The sequence below is a fragment of the Cyberlindnera jadinii genome, assembly GCF_001661405.1.
Source record: "Cyberlindnera jadinii NRRL Y-1542 unplaced genomic scaffold CYBJAscaffold_16, whole genome shotgun sequence".
Taxonomy (NCBI): Eukaryota; Fungi; Ascomycota; class Saccharomycetes; order Phaffomycetales; family Wickerhamomycetaceae; genus Williopsis; species Williopsis jadinii.
Window position 1 is genome coordinate 197,295 of NW_017963667.1, and position 25,909 is coordinate 223,203.

At 43.3% G+C, this 25,909-nt stretch overlaps 9 protein-coding genes across 9 annotated transcripts; 6 read left to right on the forward strand and 3 right to left on the reverse strand.

Annotated features, from left to right (window-relative positions):
* Window positions 1-740: 740 nt before the first annotated feature.
* On the forward strand, window positions 741-1,876 carry POP2 (CCR4-NOT core DEDD family RNase subunit POP2). The gene has a single exon (XM_020215742.1). The coding sequence runs from the start codon at window positions 806-808 to the stop codon at window positions 1,841-1,843; it is 1,038 nt and encodes a 345-aa protein (XP_020068579.1). The 5' UTR covers window positions 741-805; the 3' UTR covers window positions 1,844-1,876.
* A 271-nt stretch (window positions 1,877-2,147) lies between these two features.
* Window positions 2,148-3,479, forward strand: BRE5 (Bre5p; the record flags this gene model as incomplete). Its single annotated transcript, XM_020216650.1, has 1 exon — window positions 2,148-3,479. One exon carries the CDS (start codon window positions 2,148-2,150, stop codon window positions 3,477-3,479), a length of 1,332 nt encoding a protein of 443 aa, XP_020068580.1.
* Window positions 3,480-3,524: 45 nt separating this feature from the next.
* Window positions 3,525-4,415, reverse strand: UBC1 (E2 ubiquitin-conjugating protein UBC1). Its single transcript, XM_020217663.1, has 2 exons — window position 4,415; window positions 3,525-4,323 (listed from the first exon to the last, which is right to left on the reverse strand). The coding sequence occupies exon 2, from the start codon at window positions 4,209-4,211 to the stop codon at window positions 3,570-3,572; it is 642 nt and encodes a 213-aa protein (XP_020068581.1). The 5' UTR covers window positions 4,212-4,323; window position 4,415; the 3' UTR covers window positions 3,525-3,569.
* A 45-nt stretch (window positions 4,416-4,460) lies between these two features.
* CDC39 (CCR4-NOT core subunit CDC39) lies at window positions 4,461-12,979 on the reverse strand (the record flags this gene model as incomplete). The annotated part of the gene is made up of 4 exons (XM_020216651.1): window positions 4,461-5,551; window positions 5,633-5,752; window positions 5,989-12,308; window positions 12,957-12,979. The coding sequence occupies 4 exons, from the start codon at window positions 12,977-12,979 to the stop codon at window positions 4,461-4,463; spliced, it is 7,554 nt and encodes a 2,517-aa protein (XP_020068582.1).
* Window positions 12,980-13,148: 169 nt separating this feature from the next.
* Window positions 13,149-13,763, forward strand: OCA4 (Oca4p; the record flags this gene model as incomplete). Its single annotated transcript, XM_020212982.1, has 1 exon — window positions 13,149-13,763. One exon carries the CDS (start codon window positions 13,149-13,151, stop codon window positions 13,761-13,763), a length of 615 nt encoding a protein of 204 aa, XP_020068583.1.
* A 3,411-nt stretch (window positions 13,764-17,174) lies between these two features.
* Window positions 17,175-18,831, forward strand: CYBJADRAFT_175077 (Zn(II)2Cys6 transcription factor; the record flags this gene model as incomplete). The annotated part of the gene is made up of 2 exons (XM_020216652.1): window positions 17,175-18,737; window positions 18,811-18,831. The coding sequence occupies 2 exons, from the start codon at window positions 17,175-17,177 to the stop codon at window positions 18,829-18,831; spliced, it is 1,584 nt and encodes a 527-aa protein (XP_020068584.1).
* A 43-nt stretch (window positions 18,832-18,874) lies between these two features.
* On the reverse strand, window positions 18,875-20,506 carry CYBJADRAFT_131396 (uncharacterized protein; the record flags this gene model as incomplete). The annotated part of the gene is made up of 1 exon (XM_020212986.1): window positions 18,875-20,506. One exon carries the CDS (start codon window positions 20,504-20,506, stop codon window positions 18,875-18,877), a length of 1,632 nt encoding a protein of 543 aa, XP_020068585.1.
* Window positions 20,507-21,529: 1,023 nt separating this feature from the next.
* LYS9 (saccharopine dehydrogenase (NADP+, L-glutamate-forming)) lies at window positions 21,530-23,107 on the forward strand. The gene is made up of 2 exons (XM_020213202.1): window positions 21,530-21,628; window positions 21,690-23,107. The coding sequence occupies exons 1-2, from the start codon at window positions 21,621-21,623 to the stop codon at window positions 23,029-23,031; spliced, it is 1,350 nt and encodes a 449-aa protein (XP_020068586.1). The 5' UTR covers window positions 21,530-21,620; the 3' UTR covers window positions 23,032-23,107.
* Window positions 23,108-23,150: 43 nt separating this feature from the next.
* On the forward strand, window positions 23,151-25,530 carry CYBJADRAFT_169387 (pseudouridine-5'-phosphate glycosidase family protein). The gene has a single exon (XM_020215743.1). It carries the CDS (start codon window positions 23,178-23,180, stop codon window positions 25,296-25,298), a length of 2,121 nt encoding a protein of 706 aa, XP_020068587.1. The 5' UTR covers window positions 23,151-23,177; the 3' UTR covers window positions 25,299-25,530.
* The last annotated feature ends 379 nt before the right edge of the window (window positions 25,531-25,909 follow it).

Below are 25,909 nucleotides of genomic sequence, written 5' to 3' on the forward strand. Positions count from 1 at the left end.
TCTAAAAAGGGGTCGGTTAAAGCGAGGTGGGAGATCTTAAAATAAGTCGCGTACCAGTCCCTACATTCCCTACATTTCCCAATTGGTGGGCGGAGCTCGCGTCTTAACGTGTCGTGTGCCTCATTCAAACAGCATCCGTTGAAAAGATCTGCCTTGTGAGAATGGATCTTGTACGATCTGCCCCCTTTTCAAGGCACAGCCTATAATGACATCATGCGCGATTTCGTCGTCATGGTGTTGGATAATTGGTACTGGCCATGACAACGGTTAGGTTTCGGACGGTGTTCAAGTGTCTTGAAGGTTTTAAGCCCAATGAATCACCATTGCCTGTCCAATGTAGCTTCCATGGACTTGTGGAGTTTAACTGGGTCAATGTTAGATGTTGGCCACTGATGCTTTTGTTTATGATTGCCACCGGTATATTCTTGATCCCACTCTAACAGCCGTCAACCCCATCAATGACAGCAGATCATCGGGTACTCCGTGGCCAAAAGAGAGTGTACACCATCCTTTCTAGCCGGTGGATTCAATACGTTGACCAGGTATCGTCAACCTGGTATCGCTGCTGGTGTTGCACGTACAAATAAATTCGCTTGATTACGTAATCTGTATTCAAACTACCATATCCGGTAATTTCTGCTTTGGGGAGTTTGCTCCCTGTTTTCCCCTTGCGCTACAACTTTTGTTTTGTTTTCGTGCTTTTTTTGTCCGCTTGGGCTGTTTTCACTTATTTTCACCGCTAGACGTTCACGTCCAAAGATATCATCGCCAGCACACCAGATACGTCATCGTAGGCCCGCCAATGATGAGTTTTCCTCATCTACAACACAATGATCTTAATCAGGCGCAAATTCAGAAGCTTAACCAACTGCAACACCTCCAACAGATGAACTACTCGCCACAGGTTGCTGCTAGAGGGTTAAACGCTCAGTATCTTCAGCAGCAGCAGCAACAACAACAACAACAACAACAGCAACAGCAACAACTTCACCATCATCAACCACAGCAGCAGTTCCAGATTCCTCAGAGTACACACATCTCACCACAGATAACGACAATCAGGGAGGTATGGTCCGATAACTTTGAATCTGAGTTGAAAATCATTCGTCTTCTCATCGAGAAGTACAACTATGTTTCATTCAGTACCGAATTTCCTGGGATACTGGCAAGACCAATCGGTGTTTTCTCCTCTACAGATGATTACCACTACCAGACTCTAAGAACCAATGCAGATCTGTTGAACCTAATCCAGTTTGGTATCTCTTTAAGTGGACCAGATGGAAGTAAACCTGATAACATTCACAGCACATGGCTTTTCAACTTCAAGTTCGACCTGAACTCAAAGATGATTTCAAGCGAAGCGTATGAAACCTTGTCCAAGACAGGAATCGACTTCCCAAAGCATAACGAGTTTGGTATCGATCAGTTCGAATTTGCAGAGATGTTGACCTCGTCCGGGCTGGTGTTACTTCCAAACGTCTATTGGTCAAGCTTCCACGCAGGTTACGATTTTGGATTCCTAGTGTCTCTTTTGACGAATAACATGATGCCTGCAAAGGAGGAGGAGTTCTTGAGCAAAGTCAAGACCTTCTTCCCTGCGCTTTACGATTTGAAGATACTATCAAGATATGTTGGTGCTAATGGTGAACAGAAGGAACCGAAACACACATTGGAGGCATTGGCAGAGGAATTGGGCATACATAGGGCAAGCGCTTTTGTATCAACTGGAGGACAGGCGCTTTTGACCAATTTCTGTTTAATCGAACTGAAGAAACGTATTGGCAACATTAACAAGTTTTCTGGATTGATACACGGTTTGATTAATGAGCCAATTGATATGTAAACCCTGTTATTTAATCTGTATATCGAAACCAACTTGTCAAACTTGTATGTTCTTAAAGGTGGAAGTAAAATTGCGCAATTCGCTCTCATGACGATTGCGCAAAATATCGTAGGAGCGCCAAATGGCGAAAAAGAAAAAAAAATGCCGAAGTGAAAAAAAAGGCGAATAAGAGACCCTCGAGAAACTTCTCTTGTTGTTTTCTTTCTCTCTCCCTCTTTGTATTATAGTGTCTTTCCTCTGCTTTACTTGTCAAAGTATAGAGCATTCTTCGAAATTACTGGGCTCCAATCAATTACTTACTAGGATGACCACTGACTCTGCTCCTCAAGCACTTGCCAATGTTGCTTATCAATTTGCTCAACATTACTACCACAACTTACATGAGAACCCATCAAAGCTTTCTTCGCTTTATACCAGCGATGCGCATCTGACTCATTCTTTGATCCCCGATGAAGATGGGGTCAATTTCATCAACAAGAGTTTGGATTCACACGTCTGTACTAACGTTGGTGAGATTAAAGAATTTTACAACTCGAGTAACTTGGCTGAATGTAAGATTAGAATCACCAGCATTGATCAACAAAAGACCCCATTTGAAGGTTCAATCTTGATATCCACTATGGGTGAGATCAACTTGAATGGCAAGGCTGCTGTGTACCGTTTCCAACAAACCTTTATCCTTGCAAGAAAGGCTAAGGAGAATGTCTACGATATCACAAACGATATATTCAGATTGATTCCTGATGAAGATTACGAATTGGAAACTCAAGTTGATGATGCCGATGTTCCACAATCACTAGTACAGGAGAACGGTAAACCAGAGACTCCAGAGCAGGAACAAATCGAAAATGAAGAACCGGTGTATGTGAAAGACGATGTCAACGCAGCCGTTGAACCAGCTGTTGAAGCACCGGTGGAGACAGCCATTGAGCCAGCTGCTGAGCCAGAAACCATTGACGAGCCAACAAAGAAGGAAGCTGAGGCCACTACAACGGACGAACCATCTGAGGAGAAAGTTGAAACCAAAGATGCTAAAGACGTGAAGGGGAAGAAAGGCGATGCAAAACCACTGTCCAAGGATGAAAAGGCCAAACAGCCAAAACCTACAGAGGAGAAAGAGAAGGAGACTCAACCTCCAAAGCCAAGTAGCTGGGCACAGGTTGCTCAAGTCTCTTCTACAAAGGAAGGTCCAGTTCAAGTTAAACCAAAAGTTATCAAACCAAAATCCCCATCTCCATCGACCCCATCTCCAACTCAGAGTTCAGCAGCTCTAAAGCCAACAGCTCCAAACACTCCAAAGCCACACACTTCAGGCACGTTCTTGTACCCAGTCATGATTGAAGGTTTCAACGATGTTAAGAACTCTGATCTGAAGAACTCCTTGGAGGAAACTTTTGGGAAAACTACTAAAGTAGAACCTAGAGGGCCATTTGCACTTGCAAACTTTGAGAATGAACCATCACAACGCAAAGCACTGGAGAAGAAGACTCTTAAGGTCAAGGGCCATACGGTTAAAATATCCCCAATGCCAACGGATATGAGCTTTAAGAACGCAAGTAACAACGGCGGAAACGGCAATAGACAACAAGGTAAGCCAAAGAACAAACGTCCATCTAATGACAAGAGAAAGAAATAAAGATGCTCGCTCTTTCTCTCTCTTACATACTCTTTTCTTTAATACTATTAAAGTCATCGTTATAGCCTCTAATGACTGTATATGTTGTTGTTAATCCTCTTTTAAGAGTTCCTCGATCACTTTATTCTCTGTACGTGGCTCACCAGCTTCCACCTTCTTCAATCCTAAACGTCTCAACACTTCGATGATCTTTTCCCTTGTGAATCCCATGGTCTCGAAATTCGTCACTGTCTCTTGGTCGATTCCATAGAGCTCTGCATCGTTGACATCACGTTCACCATTATCACTGGCATAGATCTGAGTCCAATATCTCGCTGTCTTGTTGAAGCCCTCACGATCAGAGAGGTAGTGCTTGGCAACCTCGGCATCCTGCGGATCGTTAGGCTCCGGTGACTGGAACAACGACTGTAGAGAGATCAACGATGACTTCAACGTGAGGATCGGGGTCCACGCATCCTTCAAGATGTCTAAACAGATGGCGCCCGTGACCGACGAGATGTTGGGGTGGTACACTTTGGTGTCGAACTTCATGATAGGAGGCTTGAAAGGGTATTCGTTTGGAATCTTGATGTCAACAACAAACTTACCACCTTCATAGGGAGTATCTGGTGGCCCTATAAAAGTACCAGTCAAATGGTTAAGCTCGTTATCCGCCATGTCCAAAGTGATTGACGCCTCTTTATCGTTCTTGACGTCATCCAATTCCTTCAAAATACGCTTAAATCTGGCCATATTTGAATATCCGTGTTGTTTTCTTTATAAAGCTGGCCGCCGCTGATTGTCGCTGAGAAGGCCTTTGTTGATGTTTTTCTTTTTCTGTTTTTTTTTTGCCGCCAGCTTTTTCCTTTGTTTTTGTTTTTGTTGATCCAGCGATTAGTAAACAAACCACAAAAATGGCTAAAACGAATAGCTACAGAAACCATCAATCAACTCACTAAAAATGTGTGCATTTTACTATTTTTCGCCTTACATTTCACTTCTCTACAGAATCTCACGCATTGCACGGCCTGTTGATCTTTCCGCTGGTTCCTCTGCGTTACGGTCGAACGTTAGGTAGGAGTGGTCACCAAGCTTACGAGGTTGTAGAACGTACTTCACCAAGAATATTGCTCCGAATGCTATGGCAAGCCCTGCGACAACAAGGTAGGCCACACCCAGGGATAGGTTTCTCCCGCCAATGACAGAGCTCGTAGTCAACACTATGGATTTCGTTCCCCCAAATATCGACACCGGGTAGTTTAGACCAACGTCAATTGTGTAGTTACCACTGGTGAGAACCCCCGTGTCGTTCCTTAACGCGAGTTTCATGAAGTTTGGAAGCGCTGCAGTGCGCATCCACACCTGGAGAGACTCCCATTCGTGTAGATTTGGCATGTTCTCCGAGGTATAGCCATCCGGATACATCTGGGCCCAGTTTGGAGGCGGTGACACCTCATCCGGTGAGTAGTGGGTGTTTGCGTATAAAGAACGGTCAGAGCTCCATGAGATGCCTTTATCAGTCATTGGGAACTCGCCGGCGCTTGAATATGGTGATGTGAAAGTATCGTTGAAATAGGAATTGGCTATGAGACCACATGGATAGTAAGGTCTTCCTTGATCATCGGTTTTCAGCGGATCACAGTCGCTGCTTAGGGAGCCAGCACTAACAGCATCACCTCTGATCTGGTCAAGATCAAACGAATCAACGTACTCTCTGTGGTTCTGGAAGAAATTGGTCAATTTGTAGTACAAGTAAACAGGGCCATGAACGTCGTTTGGTACATGGAACTGGATCTGGCACGTCTGGTTACCCTCCGTGCCGTTCACGAGTTTCCACTGGGGACGTACACTAGTGGAGCTCTTGAAGTGCTGTGAAACGTAATGGCCTGGAATATCACTGAACGACGTTGTGCTGGCCTGTTCGCTGCAGTCTCCATACTCAACAACTAACTGTTGCACACTAAAAGTGGTGAAAACAAGAGCAATTCCCAATGGCGTGAATATGATCGCTGTCAGCAGCAATAACGGTAGAACTGACCTAGGTGAGAGAATGGGTTGCCATGATTTCAATCTTTGTTGTCTAAAGGCAGTATCTGTAATGCTATGTTAGACCAATGATGGACATAATTCGGGGGCTGAGAAACCACACACACAAAAGAAACCTCATCACTTACTTGGTGGTTTTCTTGATTTCACTCTAGGCTGGTCCACAATGCCACTGATATCACTATCACCAGAGTTTCTTCTCTTCCTTAGAAATGAAAACATTGGGTGCTTGTGAGATTTTCCAATGGCTGGTAAAAGTTGGAGAAGCCCTTGTTCTTTGTTTTCACTTCATCACTTTTTTTCCCTTGTTTTTGGCTTCCATGTTAGGCGTTGGCGGTGTGTTGCGCACAGCCTACTCGTCGGGCACTACAAGCAACGCAAAACAAAATACAACTCGTTAAAATGATATACAAAAGCTAATATACAGAGGTAAGGGCAGGTCGTTAAACTGCAACGTGCAGTGAAGGGGAGGATGCTGCTACACCATTAGTTGCTTCTGGTGGAGGAGCGCTAACACCCATATGCTTCATAAGAGATTGGAACAATGCTTCGATCTCTGGCGATGATTTGATAAATGACGAGTTGGAAAGTGCCAACTCTGTGCTCTTCAACAACTCGGTAAACGTGACGAGTAGGCCCCATGGATGTGGACGGTTGCACAATAGTCTCTCTAGGATAACTCTCGTTAAAACCTCTTGCACTTCGGACTTCTTGCTGTTCCAAAGAGTCTGTGCACTAAAGAAGTGGAGAATGACATGCATAAACCATTGTGTATGAGCATTAGGATATCTCAATTGGTTGCACATGGCATGAGTCAGGTGATATTGTAACTCAACTGGCCCATCCTGGTATAGACTTGCCAACAATCCAAAGTGTGAAGACTTCGGATCCATAACAGGTCCATTTGGAACCCTGTCGCTGACAGCTTGAATACCAACGTAAAGCACCAAGGCATTGATCAACTTGACATTATAGCTGGTGCTCGAGTATCCAATGCCGCAGTCATCAGAAGCACTCTGTCTCAACCCATTCAAGATAGTCTTCACCATTTGATGGGATGGAATTCTCAAATAACCATCAACGGTCTTTTTCAGCGACTTTAAATCGTATCCTGGGTTACAAGACAGTAGTGGCGAATCAGAAATACCAACAACTTTGTCAACTTCCAAGTCTTGTGTGAATGGATATGGTGAAATAACATTTGCAGGATATGACGAAAGTACCAGATTTCTTAGCTGGGTGAAAGAGGATGGAATCTCACAACACAACTGGTAGTGATTCTGAACCAAGACTTCAGGGTGATCATGGAACAACAACAAGAAAATACGTAAAGTTCCTTTGTACACAACAGTGAAAACTTCAGAGATGTGCTTGTCTTTAACATTGCTTGATTGGAATCTCAATAAATTGATCAACAAGAGAACAAACTTACACTGTGCCTTTGGACTCTTCAACTCGAGAATGTTAGGTAAAAACAAACGGTGCGAAATCAATGTTATCCAAGCAAAAGTGAACCCTGGGAAAACAAGAGGTTGGTAAACATTAAGGAAGTCGGCAATTGTGAAATAGAATGTCTGTTTCAAAGCTTCACCCTCTTCAGATTCAAAATCGTAATTGGAAATGCTGAATTCAGACAATAAAGTGGAGAAGATTCTGAAATACGGTCTCTCATTAAAGGACTCCTTTGAAGCAGCGTGGTCTTCGGCGAATAGTGAAGTTACCACACTAAGAGCAATCTTGAAGAGAGCAGCTCTAGCGTCGTCATTATCATCAATAGCAAATAATAGTCTGGTAATAAGTCTGGAAAAGCTGTCAATAAGACGGAATCCATCATTGACACTATCACTGTTTTTGAAATACAAAAGGGAGATTTCCACGGCACTCTTGAAGAAAAGCTCCGGGCTCTTAGAGAGAATACCAGTCTCAATAAACTGTGAGATGAAAGCCAATTCTGCGTCTTCATAACCAGGTTGTCTTTGATTCAAGTGAACCCATTCCATGAACATGTATTCCATTCTGTGATTCTCTGGGATATTCTTCTCGGCAAACAATCCCATTGGAAGCTCTCTCAAAGAGCTCAAAAACTTAGATACGGACTCCACGTTCTTGATAGTGTTCAACTTCTCAATGGTACAGATAAAGTCCGAGAGGTATGTAACAGTATCATCGGACTTGAATAATTCTGAAATGATGTCAACAGCCAGTAAGTATGTGCGCTCATCTTGCACATTAATATAAGTTGCAAGTGTAGGGTCAAATTCTGGTACTGAAAGGAGACCCGACTGGAACAGCGTAATCAAAATCTTAGCATTGAACTTTCTTTCATCGGCAACATGTATGAACCAGCCACTGACATCTCTCTGTGCAACACCTGAGTTGGTACATATCTTCTTCAACAACAAAACAAAGATTTCGGCTGAAAATCCTGCGCCATTACAGTTGAGGAGTGCATTAATGATGATCTGTGTAATCTTTAAAATCAAAAGATCTCTAGAAACGCACTTCAAAGTCACAGAGAGAATTTGTGTGAGCAACATGTTGATTGTTGGATCCTTTGACAATTCAGCCAACGACTGCGCAGTGGACTCGTTTATTGCTCTGATCAAATTCTCAATCAAAACCTGTACATGTCCCAACGTTTGCTCAATAGTCAAAGGAACATTCTGCTGGCCACCTTGAAGGGATAGGCCAATAGCAGAAGGGTTTGGTGTCAATGGTTGGTGACTCTCTCCGACTTGTTGAGGTTGGATCTGTGAAAGAATAGCAGCTGGTGAGTGATTCACAATATCTTTTCCAAAGGACTCGTAAACCTGAAGTTGTTGAGCGGAAACACCATTAGGACGAAGACCCAACGGTTCGGGTAAAGAAACCGCATATCTTGATAGGAACTGTGTATAGAATGGTTGATCTGGACGTCTCTCCTTGTGAAGACGACGAGCAGATATTGACTGTGCAAGCACTTCCTCAATGTCCTTTGTCGCCTTCTCCATCGCAGCGTTCTCAATAATATTACATGCAAGGTCAATGTTATCGGTAATAGCCTGTGGGAGTTCTTCTAAAGGTGAGTTCTCAATGTTCAAGAGTTGAGGTGCCAGTGTGTGAATGGAACTTTGGATACTCTCCTTCAAAGGATCACGACATGTCGCAAGAGCCAATCCCTTAGACAAGCGGCAAACCAAAGTCACTGCAGATGATCTCAGCTTGAGTTCATCTGGCTCAGTGGCAAAGTCCTTTAAAACCAATGCTCTGGATGTCGTGACCGCGATACTTACGGCTCTCTCCACAGCTGGTGGGAGAATGTCACGAACAGACTTGTTCAAAACTGCTAAGAATAGCTGTTTCAAGCTTTCATTCGTAGCAAAACAAGTATTACCCAAGACATGTTGGAAGTTGATTTCGGAGGAAACATCGTGTTGCTGATGCTGCTGAAGATTTTGATGAACAGCAGTAGGTGTACCAACAAACCCTGTTGCAGATGACAAAGGAAGAGTTGATGATGACCCAGAGTTAGCCAAGCCAAGACGTTGTTGCAAAACCTGTGAGGTTTGGAAGCCATCCTGAATACCTTGTTGGAACATCACCTCACGTTCATTTTCAATCTTCAAGTTTGCCATTGCTGATTCGAGGAGAATATTTGATTGAATATCACCCACTTGATGAGACCGAATTATAATAGAAGGTTCAATGTCTTCAATCTTAATCTTCATGTTGTTACAGAGGACTTCAATCTCAAATCTCAGGTTCAACTTCAAGTCTGGGAATTGATACAATTCGGACAACACCTTGAGAATTCCCAGTGTCCAAGGATTTGGCAACTTGAAAACATCAGAGTGAACTGTCTCATCAAGAACTTTACACACAAATGGGATTATGAGAGCAAGTTTAGACAAGTCGTAAGCTTCGATCAAGATCTGCTTCACAGCAATGCAGGTATATTTCAAAGGTCTGTTTCTAGCCACTGTTATCTTTCCCAACCAGCTACCAAGGTTTTTGAGATGATTTCTAACTGTTGGAGTCTCTTCAGTCTCATTCAACAAGCTGCTTACTTCATTCACTGTGACATTTATCAGCTGTTGAAGTAACACCGGATCACCAATATTTTCAATCAAATCGGAATAAAGATGTTGATTGTTGGATTCAATCTTGGCACGGCGAGTGACCAAATAGTCTGCAAACCATGGATACATGTTGGAGCTCAACTCTGCTTTCAAAGCATTAGCCTTCGCAACAACATTATCATCGGCTAAACTATTCATCACAATCACAATATTGGACGTGGATCCAGGTGGATTCGAAACATCCGGCATTGGAACTGCAGTGATAGACTTGAATATTTGGCCCTGAGCTTGAGGAGGTGACAGCTCCTCTTGTTTGTTGTCAATACGGTTGTGAATCACATCATCAATGACCTGGTAAACTTGTTGCTGTCTTTTCAGTGCCTCGATCTTTGAAAGTAATAAACAATAGTTCGGAAACTCTGGTAGACGGCTTCTAAATGCAAACAATGCTTGAACGGCAAACTTAAACATGTTTGAATCTGGTGGTTGAGAACACGAATCCTTGATGTACTTTAATGCAATAGACTGTGCTGGGCCACGCAGCAAATCATACAGAATCATGGAACCAAACAGCACTGATGTCATTGCCAGAGCATTCAATGGGTATTCTGGGAAAAATCTGTATTCATCCAGAAGAGAGTGAATCATACACGCAAACACGTCCTGGTCTCTTGGAACATTACTATCCCTCAATTTCAAAAGCATATCCACAACATTTTTGATCTCGAGTTGGTCTGCATACATTCTTTGGTAGCACAACTTCATTTGCTCTTCAACATCCGCTGGGAATGGTGCATTGTCGCCATTTGCCAATATAGCATCATCATGGCCGTTTCCAAAATTGATCAACCGTGGGAACGCTTGGAAAACGCGTATTTGAACGTCTGCAAAGGTACCCAGCTGTTCAGGAGTTAAGTTCTGCTGTTGTACGTACTTCAATAAAGCGTCGATTGCTTTCAAACTGAGAACTCTAGGGGAAACACCAGCTGATTGTGCTAATGCATCAAGAAACTGAAGAACAATAGCTGGGGCAGGTTTGTTTTCTCTAAGGAAATCACTGAACCCGTTCCAGCCAGCTAATACAGCCTTAACCGCAAGACCGATTGACTCCTCAAACTTCAATGGGGAAAGAACGTCTTGTATGTATCCATTCTGTACAATATGCAACACGAGTAGATTGTTCAAGTCACGATTCTTTTGGAAGAGTTTTGAACAGACTGCAACAACCAGATCCTTTCTGGTAAGGTCCTTGACAATGAGAGGGTAGTAAGAAGCGGTCTCGTCCAACAAATGTACCATCAAATTTTCAAAAAGATCATCTATGGTGGCAGATTGAGGCGAAAACTGAACACAGCCGAGCGCAACCAACTCTGGAACTGAGCGGATATCCTCTTCGAATATTGAATGCAGGAACTTCTTGTATTCAATGTTTGTGATTGCAGACGACATGGATATACAGTCCAATTCCAATTTAGTCACGTTGAAGAAATACAATACGGAGCTTTTCAGATTTGGGAACGATGGATCGTTAACAATTGGCTTCAAGTAATTCGTTCTGAGAAGGTCAAAAGATCCATTTTGAGGGTTAAGCTTTCTCAAGTTCACAAAGAGATTAACTTTGAAAGGCAGTTTCCATTTGTAATCAAGGAACGCATCAATTGTCTGGTCATCAAAAGCGGACAATAGAGCACTAAGTGACGCTTCTGTAAACAAAGGATTTGGCAAACGTTCCGACATTTTTTGGAAAACGTCTGGCCAAGACGGATGGAATGGTAACTTTCTGATAATGGAACCAAACTGTGAGCCTCTAGCAGAAGCCTCTGGGATACTTAACGGAGTCAACGCAGTTAACTCTCCTGGAGCTCCTGTCAAGCTTTGTGATCCTGGACAGAGCATCTCAGATGCCAGGAGTGAAATCGCATCTGTTAACTCATTTGCAGATTTCAACGCCAATATGTCGTTCATAAACTTCTCCGGAATAATGTTTTCTGGGCCAATGGCCTTTAAAATTGTACTGAACGGCATTTGTGTAAGGACTTCAGAAAGTTCTTCGAGCGATTTAAACAACACTTCTTTGTTTGACTCACTTTCTGCGAATACAGACAAACCTGAAAAGGAGTAAGCAAAGAGAAGTTTGTCAAAAGTAGAAAAAAAGTCGCTATGAATTTCTTTTAAAATTAAAAGAAGCTTTTCGAGGGATACCTGGTTGGATTTGATGGAGTGTAGGAGTCCCGGTAGAGCTGATGAGATGATATTCTTTGCGTCTTCGGCGTATTTCTGATCCAAGTCCAAACAAAGTGTTAACCGAATGCGTTCAAACTCACCAAGTTGATAAGTTGCAAAGAGTTGATCAAGTGTAAAGAGTTCTAAAAGATCAGAGTCAAAGCTAAAAATAACCCTCTTGAAAACGTTTCTGTTTGGATGTGCAGCAAGTGACTCTAACTCTCTCTTGATGAGCTGCTCAGTAACTGGATTTGAAACGGTATTTGTTGGTATTAAACTTGAACTTGTGAGGAGAAGTCTTCTAATGAACTTGACGTAGACTTCTTCCGACGACGCAGCGCAGATCTGGTGGATCTTTTCAACTGTTGATTCAAAGTTCTCCTTTGTGATTTTCGTAGCAAAGATGGCAAGCTGTGCGGTGATTGCCTTGTCAATACTAATGTTGTTTGGTATGTCCTTCAGCTCTTCCGGGATTGTGCCCTCCTTCGGGCTATTGGACGACAAGGGAGTAAATGACACGGTACTTGGGACGGTGGGCGTTCAGATCAAGGTAAGGATCACGCCTACCGCTCTATGGAATCTGAGTGTATTGGTGAAATAAAAGAAAAGGGAGGGTTCTAGAGTCCTTGGTTAGCAACGCCGTTGTAAAAGAGTATCAAGTAAACAACCTCACTGTCCACAGAAACGACACAAACGCTTACTTTCTTTCCTTCTCTTGTTTCTTATACAATTGGGATGAGATTAATGATCAGTGAACAGTAAGTACTAAAGTGATCACTAGTTGATTCCCAATGCTTGGAGTTCGGTTTTTGGCTTTTATATATATCTTTGGTTGTTGTGCTGTGATTGTTGTTCTAAAGCTGTTCGTCCAAAGAAGGTAATTTTTGTTTTCATTTTTTTGGCCACTGATGCCTTTGGGAGCTTTTTTTTCCGTTTGGGTTCTTGCGGCGGCGGAGACAGGGTAGGGTAACGGTGTTTGGTGGTAGGGAGAGCTGGAGGGTTTTATGGGTTTGGCGTCCTGTGTGTCTAAACGGGTTGGTTGGAGGAGGGAAACAAAGCAAGCAGCGATTAGAACAATGCTCCTTCCACCTGATAACTTTGGGCTTGTTGAGAATGGTATATGTATGTTGGTGCTGATTGTCGGTGGAGATCCATACTAACGCTCAAAGACCGGTGTTCAAAACTCGATGCCATCAACTTTGCCTTTCTCGAGACGTTACAGTTGAAGTCGATACTTATACTGGACAACGAGACGCCAGTGATGAAGAATTTTGACAACTTCATGGCTCTCAATAACATCAAACTGATCAAATTTGAGTCTGAGTTCCTTGATCGGGAATTAGGAGAGACCAACTCTGAGTGGATGGTGTTCAAGACTGAAACGATACAGCGAGTGACCAAGGTTCTGCTCAATCAGAACTACTATAACTTGTTGATGATTGATAAGACAAATGTCATTGTTGGAATTCTCCGAAAGATGTGTAAATGGAGCTGCTCCAGTATCATTGCAGAGTATCGTCTCCTTAGTGGAAAAAATTCCAACTACTACTCTGAAGTGTTCTTAGACCTCGTCACCATCGAGCTGATGCCCCCAAATCCAAGCACAAAGAGAAGGAAATCGTTTTATCAGGATACCATGGAATCACAGCTTTCGCAATTAAAGGGCTCGGAAGACATGATGGAGATTGACGACGATGACATTGAAGTTGAAAATGAAAATGAAGACCAAATGCTTTCTGCATCCCCACAGGTTCCAAAGAACTTGTTACGAATGGTTGAGCTGAGAAAACAGAAGAACAAGAACAACCAAGTCATCGCATCTCAACAAGCCGGGGTTGATCATGAGTATGAATTTTATTCAACAGAACAAACGTTCGTTTCTGTCAACACCATTCGGATTGATCTCCCGTCAGAACAAGAGCTTCCTGCGTGGTTTAAAGTACAACGCAATATGTGGGATGAAGAACTAAGGCTATAATAATGATCACAGTACCAAATTTTTGTTACATGTAGCTGACAAGCTTTCGATCACAGCTGATATAATTCAATGATGAATCCGGAAACCGAGTCCACAGGTCGAAAATCACACAGCAAGGTGGTAAAGACACACGCCTTCCTGCTGAGTGAACTACGCGTGGTGAGTGGATGGTCTACACTGGCCCATGACGAGGAGAACGTCTGGTCCCTTCCGGACTCGATGGTAGACAATACGAGCGAGATAAGGAGCTTGTCAAATGTCCGTTTGTATGCTTTGTAAAGCTTTTCCTGTGGAAAGGGCTTGAACTTTTAGGCTTGAATTGCCCATATCGGTCACTTCTTCTGGTATAGATCAGTTTTGCTGTCATTTTGCTGTGTCTTTTCATGCCCAGATGGCAGTTTCACATTTGGCGCAAAAGTCTCCAAAAGTGTGATATTCGGACCTTCCGATTCGATTTTCGGATTTATCACTGAATTGTATCACTCGCGTTTTAGTACAACTTCTTTCGGTGATTACATCCTTTTTGGGGTGTAAATTACAATATGAAAACATGAATCCTCAAGAATCAGGTGTTTCTCTACAATGGTTTAAAAGGCACTCCCTGAATCGTTGTATTTCCTTTTTCTAAGTTCTTACGAACGAGACCGATCTTCTCTTATATTATCTATACTATATACTATTTGAAGAACTGTCTTATTGTCATTATATTAAAGTTAGACTGGGGCACCCTGAGCTAAGTAACGTACTACACAATAACTTTTGGTAGTAAAATACTTATTGTGACATCAGTATAATTGGAAGATTACGAGGAGAGCCCCGAAGAGCACGAAATTCTACAAAAGGGCACCTTTTTGGGCAACAGTTATACAACTGTCAGCATTCTTCCATGGTGTACGGGTTTAAGTGGTCACAATAGTCCTTAACTTCTATGTTAGCTGGAGGTTGGTAGTTATTAAATTGATGCTATTCATAGCCGCATTTCTACTTATTAATTGATACAAAAAGAACAGCTCAGACCATTTCAATTGGTTTATAATTGGTCATGAATTGAGTATGTATATTTAAAATTTGAACTTTCCGAAGATCATACTATTCTCAGAATTTTAATAGTAGAAAAATGAAATTCACAATATTCTATACTATGTAGAGTATCGATTTTTTTTATTTAATGATTAATGTCAACCATATAACAGTTCAAAGGTTCAACAAGATGTTCAAGTTAATATACTCTTTGATTAATATGCAATCAATCACATCTACGTATGTCGTAACATAAGTATGGTGTTCCAGTGTGGCCTTCCCGAGCGATATATCAATTATTTACTTTGAAAGGTGACTTATATCATAACACAACCATTCCTTACATCTTAATATACTCATCAAGTTACAACTATTGAGACTAACAGGCGGCGCAGGGTTAGTGATAGTAGACAGCCAAAACACTAATAGGGTTATCATTGATTACATAATCACGGTAAACTTAGACATATACTTAACCATGGTGCATCACTCACAACTATAACGTGCATACTACAGTGGTATTAACAACTGACAGTTCATGCTAGGTTCCAATTTCTCACACTCAATCATTGATACACCAATTAATGCTCCATATTCCGGTATCTATCTGATGAGCAATGGCGTATCATTTTCTGCACATTTTACATAAAGGTTCCATCGTATCGTGTTAATTAAGGCAATAAGGGAGATCCACAGGGAATTATACCGTACCGGAAACTACGCCATTGCGAATCCCACTGTGATATTCGACCTTTGGATTCGGCATTGGGATTTATTGCTGATTTTATCGAATTGTAAACTACTGTAACACCTACGAGTTGTTACACCTTTTACGTTATATTGACACAACTTGAATCGTGAACTGTCAAGATTCGGATGTTCCAGTGCTTTAAAACAAACTCTTTGAACCATTGTGTTCCCACCTTTTTCCAACTCCCATGACCTAACCTTTTATCTCATCTTTCTGACACCATATTTAGTAGGAATTATCTCCATTCCACATTACCAAGAACATACAGCGAGCACTTGAGGTAGAGGGGAACCGCATCGATAACTGCTCAGTTGTTGATTGTGTACCACATTGTGATATCATTATCTTTTGGAAACTATACACTGAACCCTAAGAACACACCACTGCTCATCACTGGGTCCACAGTGGACAGTGGACGACACCAGGGACGAGGTACGTGCGGTTCATTTCGAAGTACATACTAAAAATTCCAGGCCTGCCAAGCACCTCACGTTTGTGAAGTTTACGGATATGTCCTCTGCCGGTAGAATCGCATTTGGGCCGGACATTCTTGCTCCCGCCTGAAAACCACACACAAAACACACCTTTCCTATGGCCCCCATACCCTTGACTTTATGCTGTAAAGGTCCCCCTTTTAAGATGTTTCCCCATATATTAGCCGAGGCTCTAAAGAAGGTCATCCATCCTAAAAAAATAACTGAAAGGCGGATATATGAACAAACACCTTCTCACGACAGGGGGCAATTTTGCCCCCCTTCCTGCTCACGGCCCAATAAGGCCACCCGTGCATGTTAAAGTTTTCCGAGGCAAGCGTTCCAGCACCCACACCTTCCGGCAGTATAAAACCTGAACATGCTCTGTCAGATACGGCCGATTGGAGCCTCGCCGGCAGAATAAGTCACTACCAATTCCAATCCAAATCCCTCCCAGCAGTTGTGTACCAACACAGCGTTGCAAACTGGATGAAACCTCTCCTTCTTTCCTCTCGGATGTTTGCACAGTGGAAACCTCGATGTAGCCCGTAGTGAGCACCTTATGCCACCGGGTAAAGGAAAGCTGAGAGGGCCTGCAAATAAGCCCGATGGTGTCGATAGCATTTTCCCGGTCAAAAATCCCCTTCACCCTGCAAAGCAAACTTTGTAGTCGAGGCGAATGAAAAGCGCACACCAGCTAAAAAGGAAAAGAGGCCTTTGCAGGGGATTCCATCGTACAGCTTTTCGGTTAATTTGGCGTTCGTTGACTGTTGTGTCTGTCTGTTTTGTCCCATTTTTACTGCCTAGCATATGCGCACTTTTAGAAATTTCAAACCCGTTCCCTCGTCGCAAGGTTGTTGTTGCAACACTTGGTTTCCTTCTTGTTTGGGTATTGAAATTGGGATATTTTAATTCAAATGATTAAACTTCCTTTCTACAATTTCAAACCTTCTAGCTCCCCAAACCTGATCTAGTTTACCTGTGCTTGTGTGTTTTCACCATCCAGTGTTATCATTTTACCTGGTTACCAGCACCACACATTCCATCCTTCTCACATAGAGCGAAGCTTGATCGGCTCACTTGACTTGTTCTCGACCACTGGGACATATATATACTACTCGAACCGAGGAAGCGTGTTGGATCAACAGAGATTCGCAACAGGACACTATGGTGCCTGTGCAGAAGAATACGAGGATCAGGAAGGCATGCGACTCTTGTAACATCAAGAGAACCAAGTGCAATGGCCAACAGCCTTGTTTACACTGCTCACACATGAAGCTGGAGTGCACATATTTGAGGAAGGAGAGGAAGAGAGGACGTGCCAGTGATAAGTATCCCAAGAAGATCAGAAAGCGCAAGCCTAAAGAGCTGGAGAACGGCTTGAATAAAGCGGACCCTCTTCAGCCACCAATTTCAATCCAGGAATTCTCACCGCTGAATGGTAAAAGGATCAGATCCCTGTCAAAGAGAGATCTGCTTTCACCTGTTATGCTTGAGATTGACAAATTCGGATTACCCGTGGAAGTTGCAGAGGACTTACTCGATTTCTACTTTGGTGATGTGCTATTCCCTCCAACGAACGTTTTCTCCATTCTGAGACCAAGCATGGTGCTGACCGGGAGAAGAAAGCTGAGTTCGACCCTGCTATTGGCGATTCTCCTCACAAGTATGCTACACATTGACCATCCCTACTTTGGTGAAACCAGAAGAGTGTTGATATCACAAAAGTTGTACGGTGAGATTGAGAAGCGGTTATCTTGTGACCCGGCAAAGTTTGAGTACGATGACCTTTTAGCAACACTACACATTGGTTATCTCATGCCTTGGATCACGTATCCATTGGATATTCTGCGTTGGTGGCCAGTCGGTTGTAAGGCGATGAAACACCTCATACTCGTTACTCATGGTGTAGATGAGGAACAGAAGGAAGAGCAGCGCCGTACATGGCTCAGTGTTTACCTGTGGGACAGACTCATCTCGTTCTCCTTTAACGAAAAACCTATGATGGAGGACGAGGAATTTACAGATATAATTATCCCGTGCGACGAAGTGTTCTGGATGATGTCTGATTTGACACCAAGACCTGCCGAGACAGATCCAATGAGGCCAACGTTTCAAAACTACCATGGCTTTTCACCGGGAATATATGGGCTGTTCTTACCCCTGGCAAAGATCCTAGGATTGATTTTCAACTACAAGAGAGATTCAAACAACAAAGATGTTCTGGAACGGGTTAATGAGCTGTTGAAATTGCACAATAGCCATATACAAAGCGCTGAAAAGTTTGCTAGGGGTAAAACCGGCATCCCAGATTCTCATATTGAACGGTTCAGAAGAGACTTGCTTTATGCAAAGTTCATCTCGCTCAGCATTGAGTTCATGAAACAGTTCATCGTGGACCATGGAGGCAATTCATACACCATTATTTGCAATTTTGACAGTGATATTCATCATCATGAATACCGTATCTTGGTGCATGCTGTGGAAGTGCTGGAACAGTTAATAAAGATGGATCCCGAAATGAGGTGGTATCCGTATACACTTTCGATCTTCTTATTTGCAATTGGTTACGCTGTATTTTTAATCTTAAACAATATGGAGAAAGAGGACGCTACAAATACAAAGAAGATTAACAAGTTAAAATATTTGGTTAAAGTGTTGGTCAGAACCATGGAGATCGTCTTGATCCCCTTCCCTGCAGTATTCTTAAAGACTTTGCGAAACATACTGGTTAGAAGTCTACAAGATTGTGAAAAGTTGATTCTATTGACAGACCATTTTGATCAATTCAAAGAAAATGCAGAACAGAGGAAAGAAGCACTAAGTGCTTTCAACTGGCTTCCTGATAAGGGAAAGGGTTTGGCCATCTAATCAAATATTATGGACACTTCATCTTTGACATTGATAGGATATCCGTTAACATTCAGGAATTGTAGGGTTGCATTTTTCGTAGAGTTATACTCCTTCCAGATCAGATTATCATGACAACAACCGATGTATGTCAGATCGAATTTATCCTTCTCCTCTTCAGGAACATAGGAGCATTTGGCCTCATCAACAAACAGACGTAAATGTTCACGGTATACGTACTTAGAAGGTGGTGGTGCAAGATCAGAAGGTAATGTTTTTGGAACGAGTGCCTGTTTACCTTCATACAGAGTTTTGTTCAAAGGTAAAAGATCTGGCAAGTACCAATGGTTACCAAATCCTGTGAAAACATAAGAATCCAAGTCCTTATCTTGGTACTTCTCCAATATTTCTTCTGGAACATCAGGCACTTGTGCCACACCGGCGATCTCAATGTAAATACCAGTTCTTATATCGACAAATCTCCCATCAGCAGCATCTGGAGATGCTTCCACAGTGTGTTGAACGGCTCGTTCCAGATACCAAGGCGAGATATCCATTAAATAACCACCAGTGGTGTTTTTTGGGTCTCCAATGACCAAGGAATAGTTGAAGCCTGTTGCTAATCTGTTCAAGTCCTCTGCAGGTAGTTCAAATCTTACAGTATCTTCCCAAGGTCCCATAAGACCATTGTACGTCCAAGAGGTCAATGAGTCTGGTGATAACCATGTGGTGATACCCAAGTTACTACACAGCTGTAGATAATTCTCTACGACACCGTGCAATGCCTTCCTCTTATTCAGGTTGTTCAGCTTCTTGTTGAAAAACCTCCAATCATAAAGCTCTGTCGATGCCCATTTCCCATCTTTCGACTTGATAACAACGTCTCTGAAATGACGATCGTCATTCTCCTGTGCATTACCTGCCAACTTGGTCTTATCTAGCTTATCACTCAGTTTTGTAGTTGGCAAGTCCAATGATTTCATATCGACAACTCTCTTTGCAGTCTTTTTTGCACCGAAATTTATCAACCCACGGTTTAAAGCTTTGGCAATCCCATCTATCTCATCCTTAGCATCAATTGGTGACTTGACAACGAGATCCTGAGTGAGTTCCTGATTTCTAACGATTTTCCTCCGCACGTACTCATCAATCATCAATCCTTGGTCCAGTGCCAACCTTTTACCGATCCTTCCAACTAGGGCAAGTTCACCTGCTAAAAACACCATTTTATTAGGCAATGGTGCTGCAGTGTAGAGGTACGATTTACCTCTTATTGACAGTCTGAATTCAGTTTCAGGCTCCAATGAAGGGTTGATAAAGACAAACCCCAAGTTCTGTGGTTCGTCTAAACACTTCTGCCACGGGATTCTGGTCGTGGAACCAAGTGCACCAATTCTAAAGCAATTCGGCTTTTCTTCAAGTAAAGGGTCCAGAATGTGCAGATCAACAAAGTCCTTCCAATGGAAGTTCAACACCGGTGGCTGAGATCCAGCAACTTCGCCAGAGGTTATCTTCTCAACATGTGTTCTAATGGCCTCTAGGTACACCGCGACGGTAGCCCTGAAGTCCAGTTTGCCTCGAACCTGTTTGTAAGGTGCTATTGGCAGCACACAGGTTCCGGCTTCAAAGGGGAACTCTTCCAAAGCCATGGACTTCTTCAGATATGGCAACCCGTGCCCATCATCAGCTGAACGCTGATATGTGTCTTGAAACACGATGGAGTCATCGCCTGTGCTGGTGTTCACGAAGGGAGACGCGGCATCCTTGATGTAAACATATATCGCAAGCACCACGCTCAACAAGTACCACGCGGGAATCGTTTTCTTGAAAGAACGGTAAACCTTTTGAAGCCTAAGATCCCAAGATAAGTTCTTGGGCACAAATTTAGGCTCTGCGTATGGAATCTCCATGTCTATAGCACTAGGAAGTTGTGTCCTTTGAGGTTAGGTCCCTGGAAGTTAAGTGCCTTCCTGTAAAGTGGTCTCAAGAAAAAATTCTCCTGGTGAGCTGCCTGAATGCAACACGCTTGGTTGTGCTGCGCTGGGATTTTTATTTGGTCCCTGTTGCGTTACTCACTACGCAGTACGCGTCCTCACTAAGTGGAGCTACACAGAGTCTGTTTACAGGAGCATGGTTATTACAAATATTTAGCATCGAATGTAATGAGTTTTCAAAAAGACAAAAGCAATGGGATATGGAAATTACACGTGAAAGTGCAACATGACAGATGCACTCTGCAAACTCATCAATGTTAATCTACGGGCTTTGTTTACTACAACGCTGTCTAATCTTGAGAGTGGTGAATGACTCCCTCCCAAACGAAACGGAGTAGAAGCAAAAGGAGCACACAAATTCCGTGAAGAACTGAGCTCACTGTAAGTTCTAAAACGTCTCATCATGGAGCATGTGGAGCCATTAGCCACCCAATTCAAATGGCACAGGTGTAGTGATAAAAACCCTTATTTTCACTTTGCTCTGGAAGGTGGTTAAGTTTTACCTGTTTGGAGTGAAAATTTTTTGGAGGGCGTGCGTGCTTCAGAATCCCGTTCCGGTGGATGTTTCCCCGGATCTTCTCAATTAGGAAATAAAGTACCTGAACAGGCCGATTGAGCGGAAATCGGCCTCCATCTCCCGTTCAAAGGGGATGTTGAGAAGATTCACACCGATCGGTGAAACGACTTTGTCCATTTTCCTTCTTCCCTCTTTGTTCTTCACTTTTATAGTCTTTTGAAGAGGGTTCAGAAAACACACTTATTTATCACAATGGTCAAGTGAGTACACTTCTTTATATGTTAACCACGCAATTGGTCACTAACGACTCGTTCACTCCAGGAAAGTTCTTTTGTTGGGTTCCGGTTTCGTTGCTAAGCCAACCGTTGATATTCTCTCCAACACCGATGGTGTTGAAGTCACAGTTGCTTGTAGAACTCTGGAGAAGGCCAAGGAGTTGGCTGGTGAGAAGGCTACTGCTATCTCTGTTGATGTCTCCAAGGAGGAGCAATTGGACGCTGCTGTCTCTGATCACGACCTCGTCATCTCTTTGATTCCATACATCTACCACGCAACAGTTGTCAAGTCTGCTATCAAGCACAAGAAGAACGTTGTCACCACTTCCTACATCTCCCCAGCTTTGAAGGAGTTGGAAGATCAAATCAACGAGGCTGGTATCCTTGTCTTCAACGAGATTGGTTTGGATCCAGGTTTGGACCACTTGTACGCTGTCAAGACTATCTCTGAGGTTCATGAGGCTGGTGGTCAAATCAAGTCCTTTATCTCCTACTGTGGTGGTTTGGTTGCTCCAGAGGATGCCAACAACCCATTGGGTTACAAGTTCTCCTGGTCTGCCAGAGGTGTTCTTCTCGCTTTGAGAAACTCTGCCACTTTCTACAAGGATGGTAAGAAAGTTGATGTTGATGGTCCAGAATTGATGGGTTACACCACCCCATACACCATTGATGGATTCACCGGCAAGGAGTTGGTGTGCTACCCAAACAGAGACTCCACTGTGTTTAGAGACTTGTACAAGATCCCAGAGGCTGAAACTGTTATCCGTGGTACCCTTCGTTTCGAGGGTTTCCCAGAGTTCATCAAGGTTCTCGTCGACTTGGGATTGTTGAAGGACGAGGAGACCGAGGTCTTCTCCAAGCCAACTGGCTGGAACGAGGCCTTGAAGGAGTACTTGGGCGCCAAGTCCTCTTCTGAGGAGGACTTGATCGCTGCCATCGAGTCCAAGACCACTTTTGCCGACGCCGCTGCCAAGGACAAGATCATCGATGGCTTCAAATGGTTTGGTCTCTTGTCCGATAAGCAAACCACACCAAGAGGCAACCCATTGGACACATTGTGTGCTTTGTTCGAGAGCATGTTGCAATTGGAGAAGGGCGAAAGAGATTTGGTCTTGTTGCAACACAAGTTCGGTATCGTTAACAAGGACGGCTCAGAGGAGACCCGCACCTCTACTTTGATCGACTTTGGTGCTCCAACTGGCTCCGGATACTCCTCCATGGCTAAGTTGGTTGGTACCCCATGTGCCGTTGCTACCCAACTTATCTTGAAGGACGAATTGCCAGTCAAGAAGGGTTTGGTTGCTCCATACTCTCCAGAGATCAACAACCCAATCATGAAGGTGTTGAAGGATGAGTACAGCATCTCTTTGGAAGAGAAGACGTTGTAAATAGCGTAGTGTTTTCTTTATATACGTTTGAATTGGAAAAACTGCGAATTGACGAGACACAAAAGCAAAAATAAACAAAGTGTAGAAAATAGTACTTCAAAGTTGAACATCAAAAGACGAAAGAGTAAACAAACCACCAGATTGCGATGCTTCACCAGCGTATAAGGCACCAGGGCGTGTTTAGAAGATGGTTATCAACCATCAGAGTCTCTGAAGAAGTGCGGGATGCGCTGGCTTGTAATAGGCCTGTTGTTGCGCTGGAATCTACAATCATCACACACGGCTTGCCTTTCCCGGAGAACTTGAGTATGGCGAAGAGGGTTGAAAAGGAGCTGAGGTCCAGTGGTGTTACTCCTGCAACGATGGCGTTCATCAAGGGTATTCCTAAGGTTGGCTTGGGTGAGTCTGAAATTGAATTCTTAGCGAGATCAGATGCGGCGGTGAAGGTGTCTCGGAGAGATATCCCATATGTTATGGCCAATTCATTGAATGGTGGAACGACAATCAGTGGGACGATGATACTAGCACATAAAACTGGGATCAAAGTGTTTGCCACTGGAGGACTTGGTGGTGTCCATAGGGATGGTGAAAACACCATGGACGTTAGCGCTGATCTGGACGAGCTGGGGAGAACACCTGTGGCGGTTGTGTGTGCTGGCCCGAAAAGCATTCTCGATATTGAACGCACCATGGAGTATTTGGAGACAAAGGGGGTATTTGTTGGAACTTTAGGACCACCAGGCACAAATATTCCCGGGTTCTATACGAGAGATTCAGGTGTGAAGTCCGTCTATAACTTTCAAGATTTGAGACAAGCGGCAGAGATCATCTACCAGGGAGAATTGATGGGACTTGAGTCTGGTCAACTCCTTTGCATTCCTCCACCTAAGGAAATTGCGCTCGATGACAAGTATATCAGCTCAATTATAGAGGATGCCAACAGGGAGGCACATGCACTCGGTATAAAGGGTAAAGAACTGACACCATACCTCTTGAGTAAGATTGCAACCGCAACAGGAGGTGCCAGTGTCAAGTCAAACGTTGAATTTGTCTTGAACAATGCTAGAGCTGCCGCTTCTGTTGCTAAGCATCTGTGCCAATTGAAAACTAGCGGAGAAAACCGAGTAGAGGAACAGGTTTCAGAACCACTTCACGAATCTGGTCAATTAGAATCTACAAAGGCAACGGGGGAGGTTAAATCTTTAGTGATAGGTTCCATTGCTCTCGACACGTACTGTTGTATGAAAGGCGACATTGTTCTTCAGGATTCAAACCCTGCCACAATGGCTACCTCGATTGGTGGTGTTGGATATAACGTTGCCCTCGAATCGTACAAGCAAGGTAACGAATCCATGAGATTCGTATCCAGTGTGGGTAATGATCCTTACGGTTCAAAGATTATGGATTCCCTTGATTTGCCATCAACATCGATAGCGGTCTCCCCTTCGAGAACAGCACAATATATATCATTCCATGATGCTGATGGTTCTCTTTTCATTGGTGGTGCTGATATGACGATCATTGAAGAAATCCAACCAGACTTTGTCGAAAACGTGATTAGAGAAGCCTCCCCCAAAGTTGTTTTGTCTGATTGTAACCTTTCAAAGGATCTCATCAACTTCATCAACAAGTTAAGCACCAAGTACGGGTTCAAATACGTTGTTGAACCAACGTCATCTACGAAGGCTTCGAGGTTGGCCATCGACTCTCTCTCTCCAGATCACCCAATCCATCTGTGCACCCCTACAGTTGCCGAATTATGCTCTTTATACGAATCTTTTGAACAGAATGGGAAGTTCGATCTCGATCTATGGTTCCCGGTAATTGACAGGCTGGGACTCGATGGTGTTTTCAGAAGCAACGTCGAGGCAGCCACAATGAGGAATCCACAGTATAGAGAGATAGTTTCGAAAGGCGTTGTACAGATGGCTAGCAGTTTACTACCCTACTTTAACTGTTTACTGGTGAAAGACGGCATTAATGGTGTTTATCTGTTCTCACGCCACAGTGATATCGTCAAAGTACCCAAAGTTGACGGCGTAGATCTTTCTTTAAGATCTAGAGGCAAGGATCACGAAGGAGTCCTGTTCGAGCATTACAGCTCCCCAGAGCCTCTACAGACGGTATCAAACGTTACAGGCGCTGGGGACACATTGCTCGGGTTCCTGTTTAAGGAGATGTCTGATGACGTTAATGCACTAAAGGGCGATAAGCGTTCACAGATAATCCATTCAGCGCAACTGGCCGCGATTGGTAAGATTAAGTAAAGTTAAACATTATATAAGCAATTGGTTGAAGAATCATCAAAGAATATTATATCTCCACACAAAAAGCGTGCGCCTACCTGCTGACGGCATTAAAGCTGATAAGATAAACCAACGTGCTCTGCAATTGGGTGTGTGGGTGTAGGCTGTAAGCAACCACGCCCGAAGCAGGAAGTTATAAGAGGCTCGTGTCAAGTTTATGATAACCATCTGAATTTGAGGTGCAGTGCTAATAGGCTTAGAAGAGTAGTTATAACCAGTAGGCTCAGGTATGGCTGGAGGGCTTTTACTCCATAAGATCGTCCATGTTTTCGATTCCCCTCCATTATACGCACTGAAACGTACTCCTTCCCTTTTTTTCTCCTGTATATATCCTTTATTTGGGACTCTTGGTCAGAGTAAGTTGGCCATGTCGGTCGTATGCCTTCTGCCACCTTCCAATCGATGCCCGTTATCCTTGTCGGTGACAGCAGTATTTTTTCCACCGGCCCTTGGGCCTTCGGCACTGTTTCTCAGGTAATCACAAAACACCTGTCATTTGATTTCAGCCATCCCGAAAAGGAAGTTGGAGGCCAGTGCATATTCCCGCGCATTTCGACTCAAACAAGAAGATA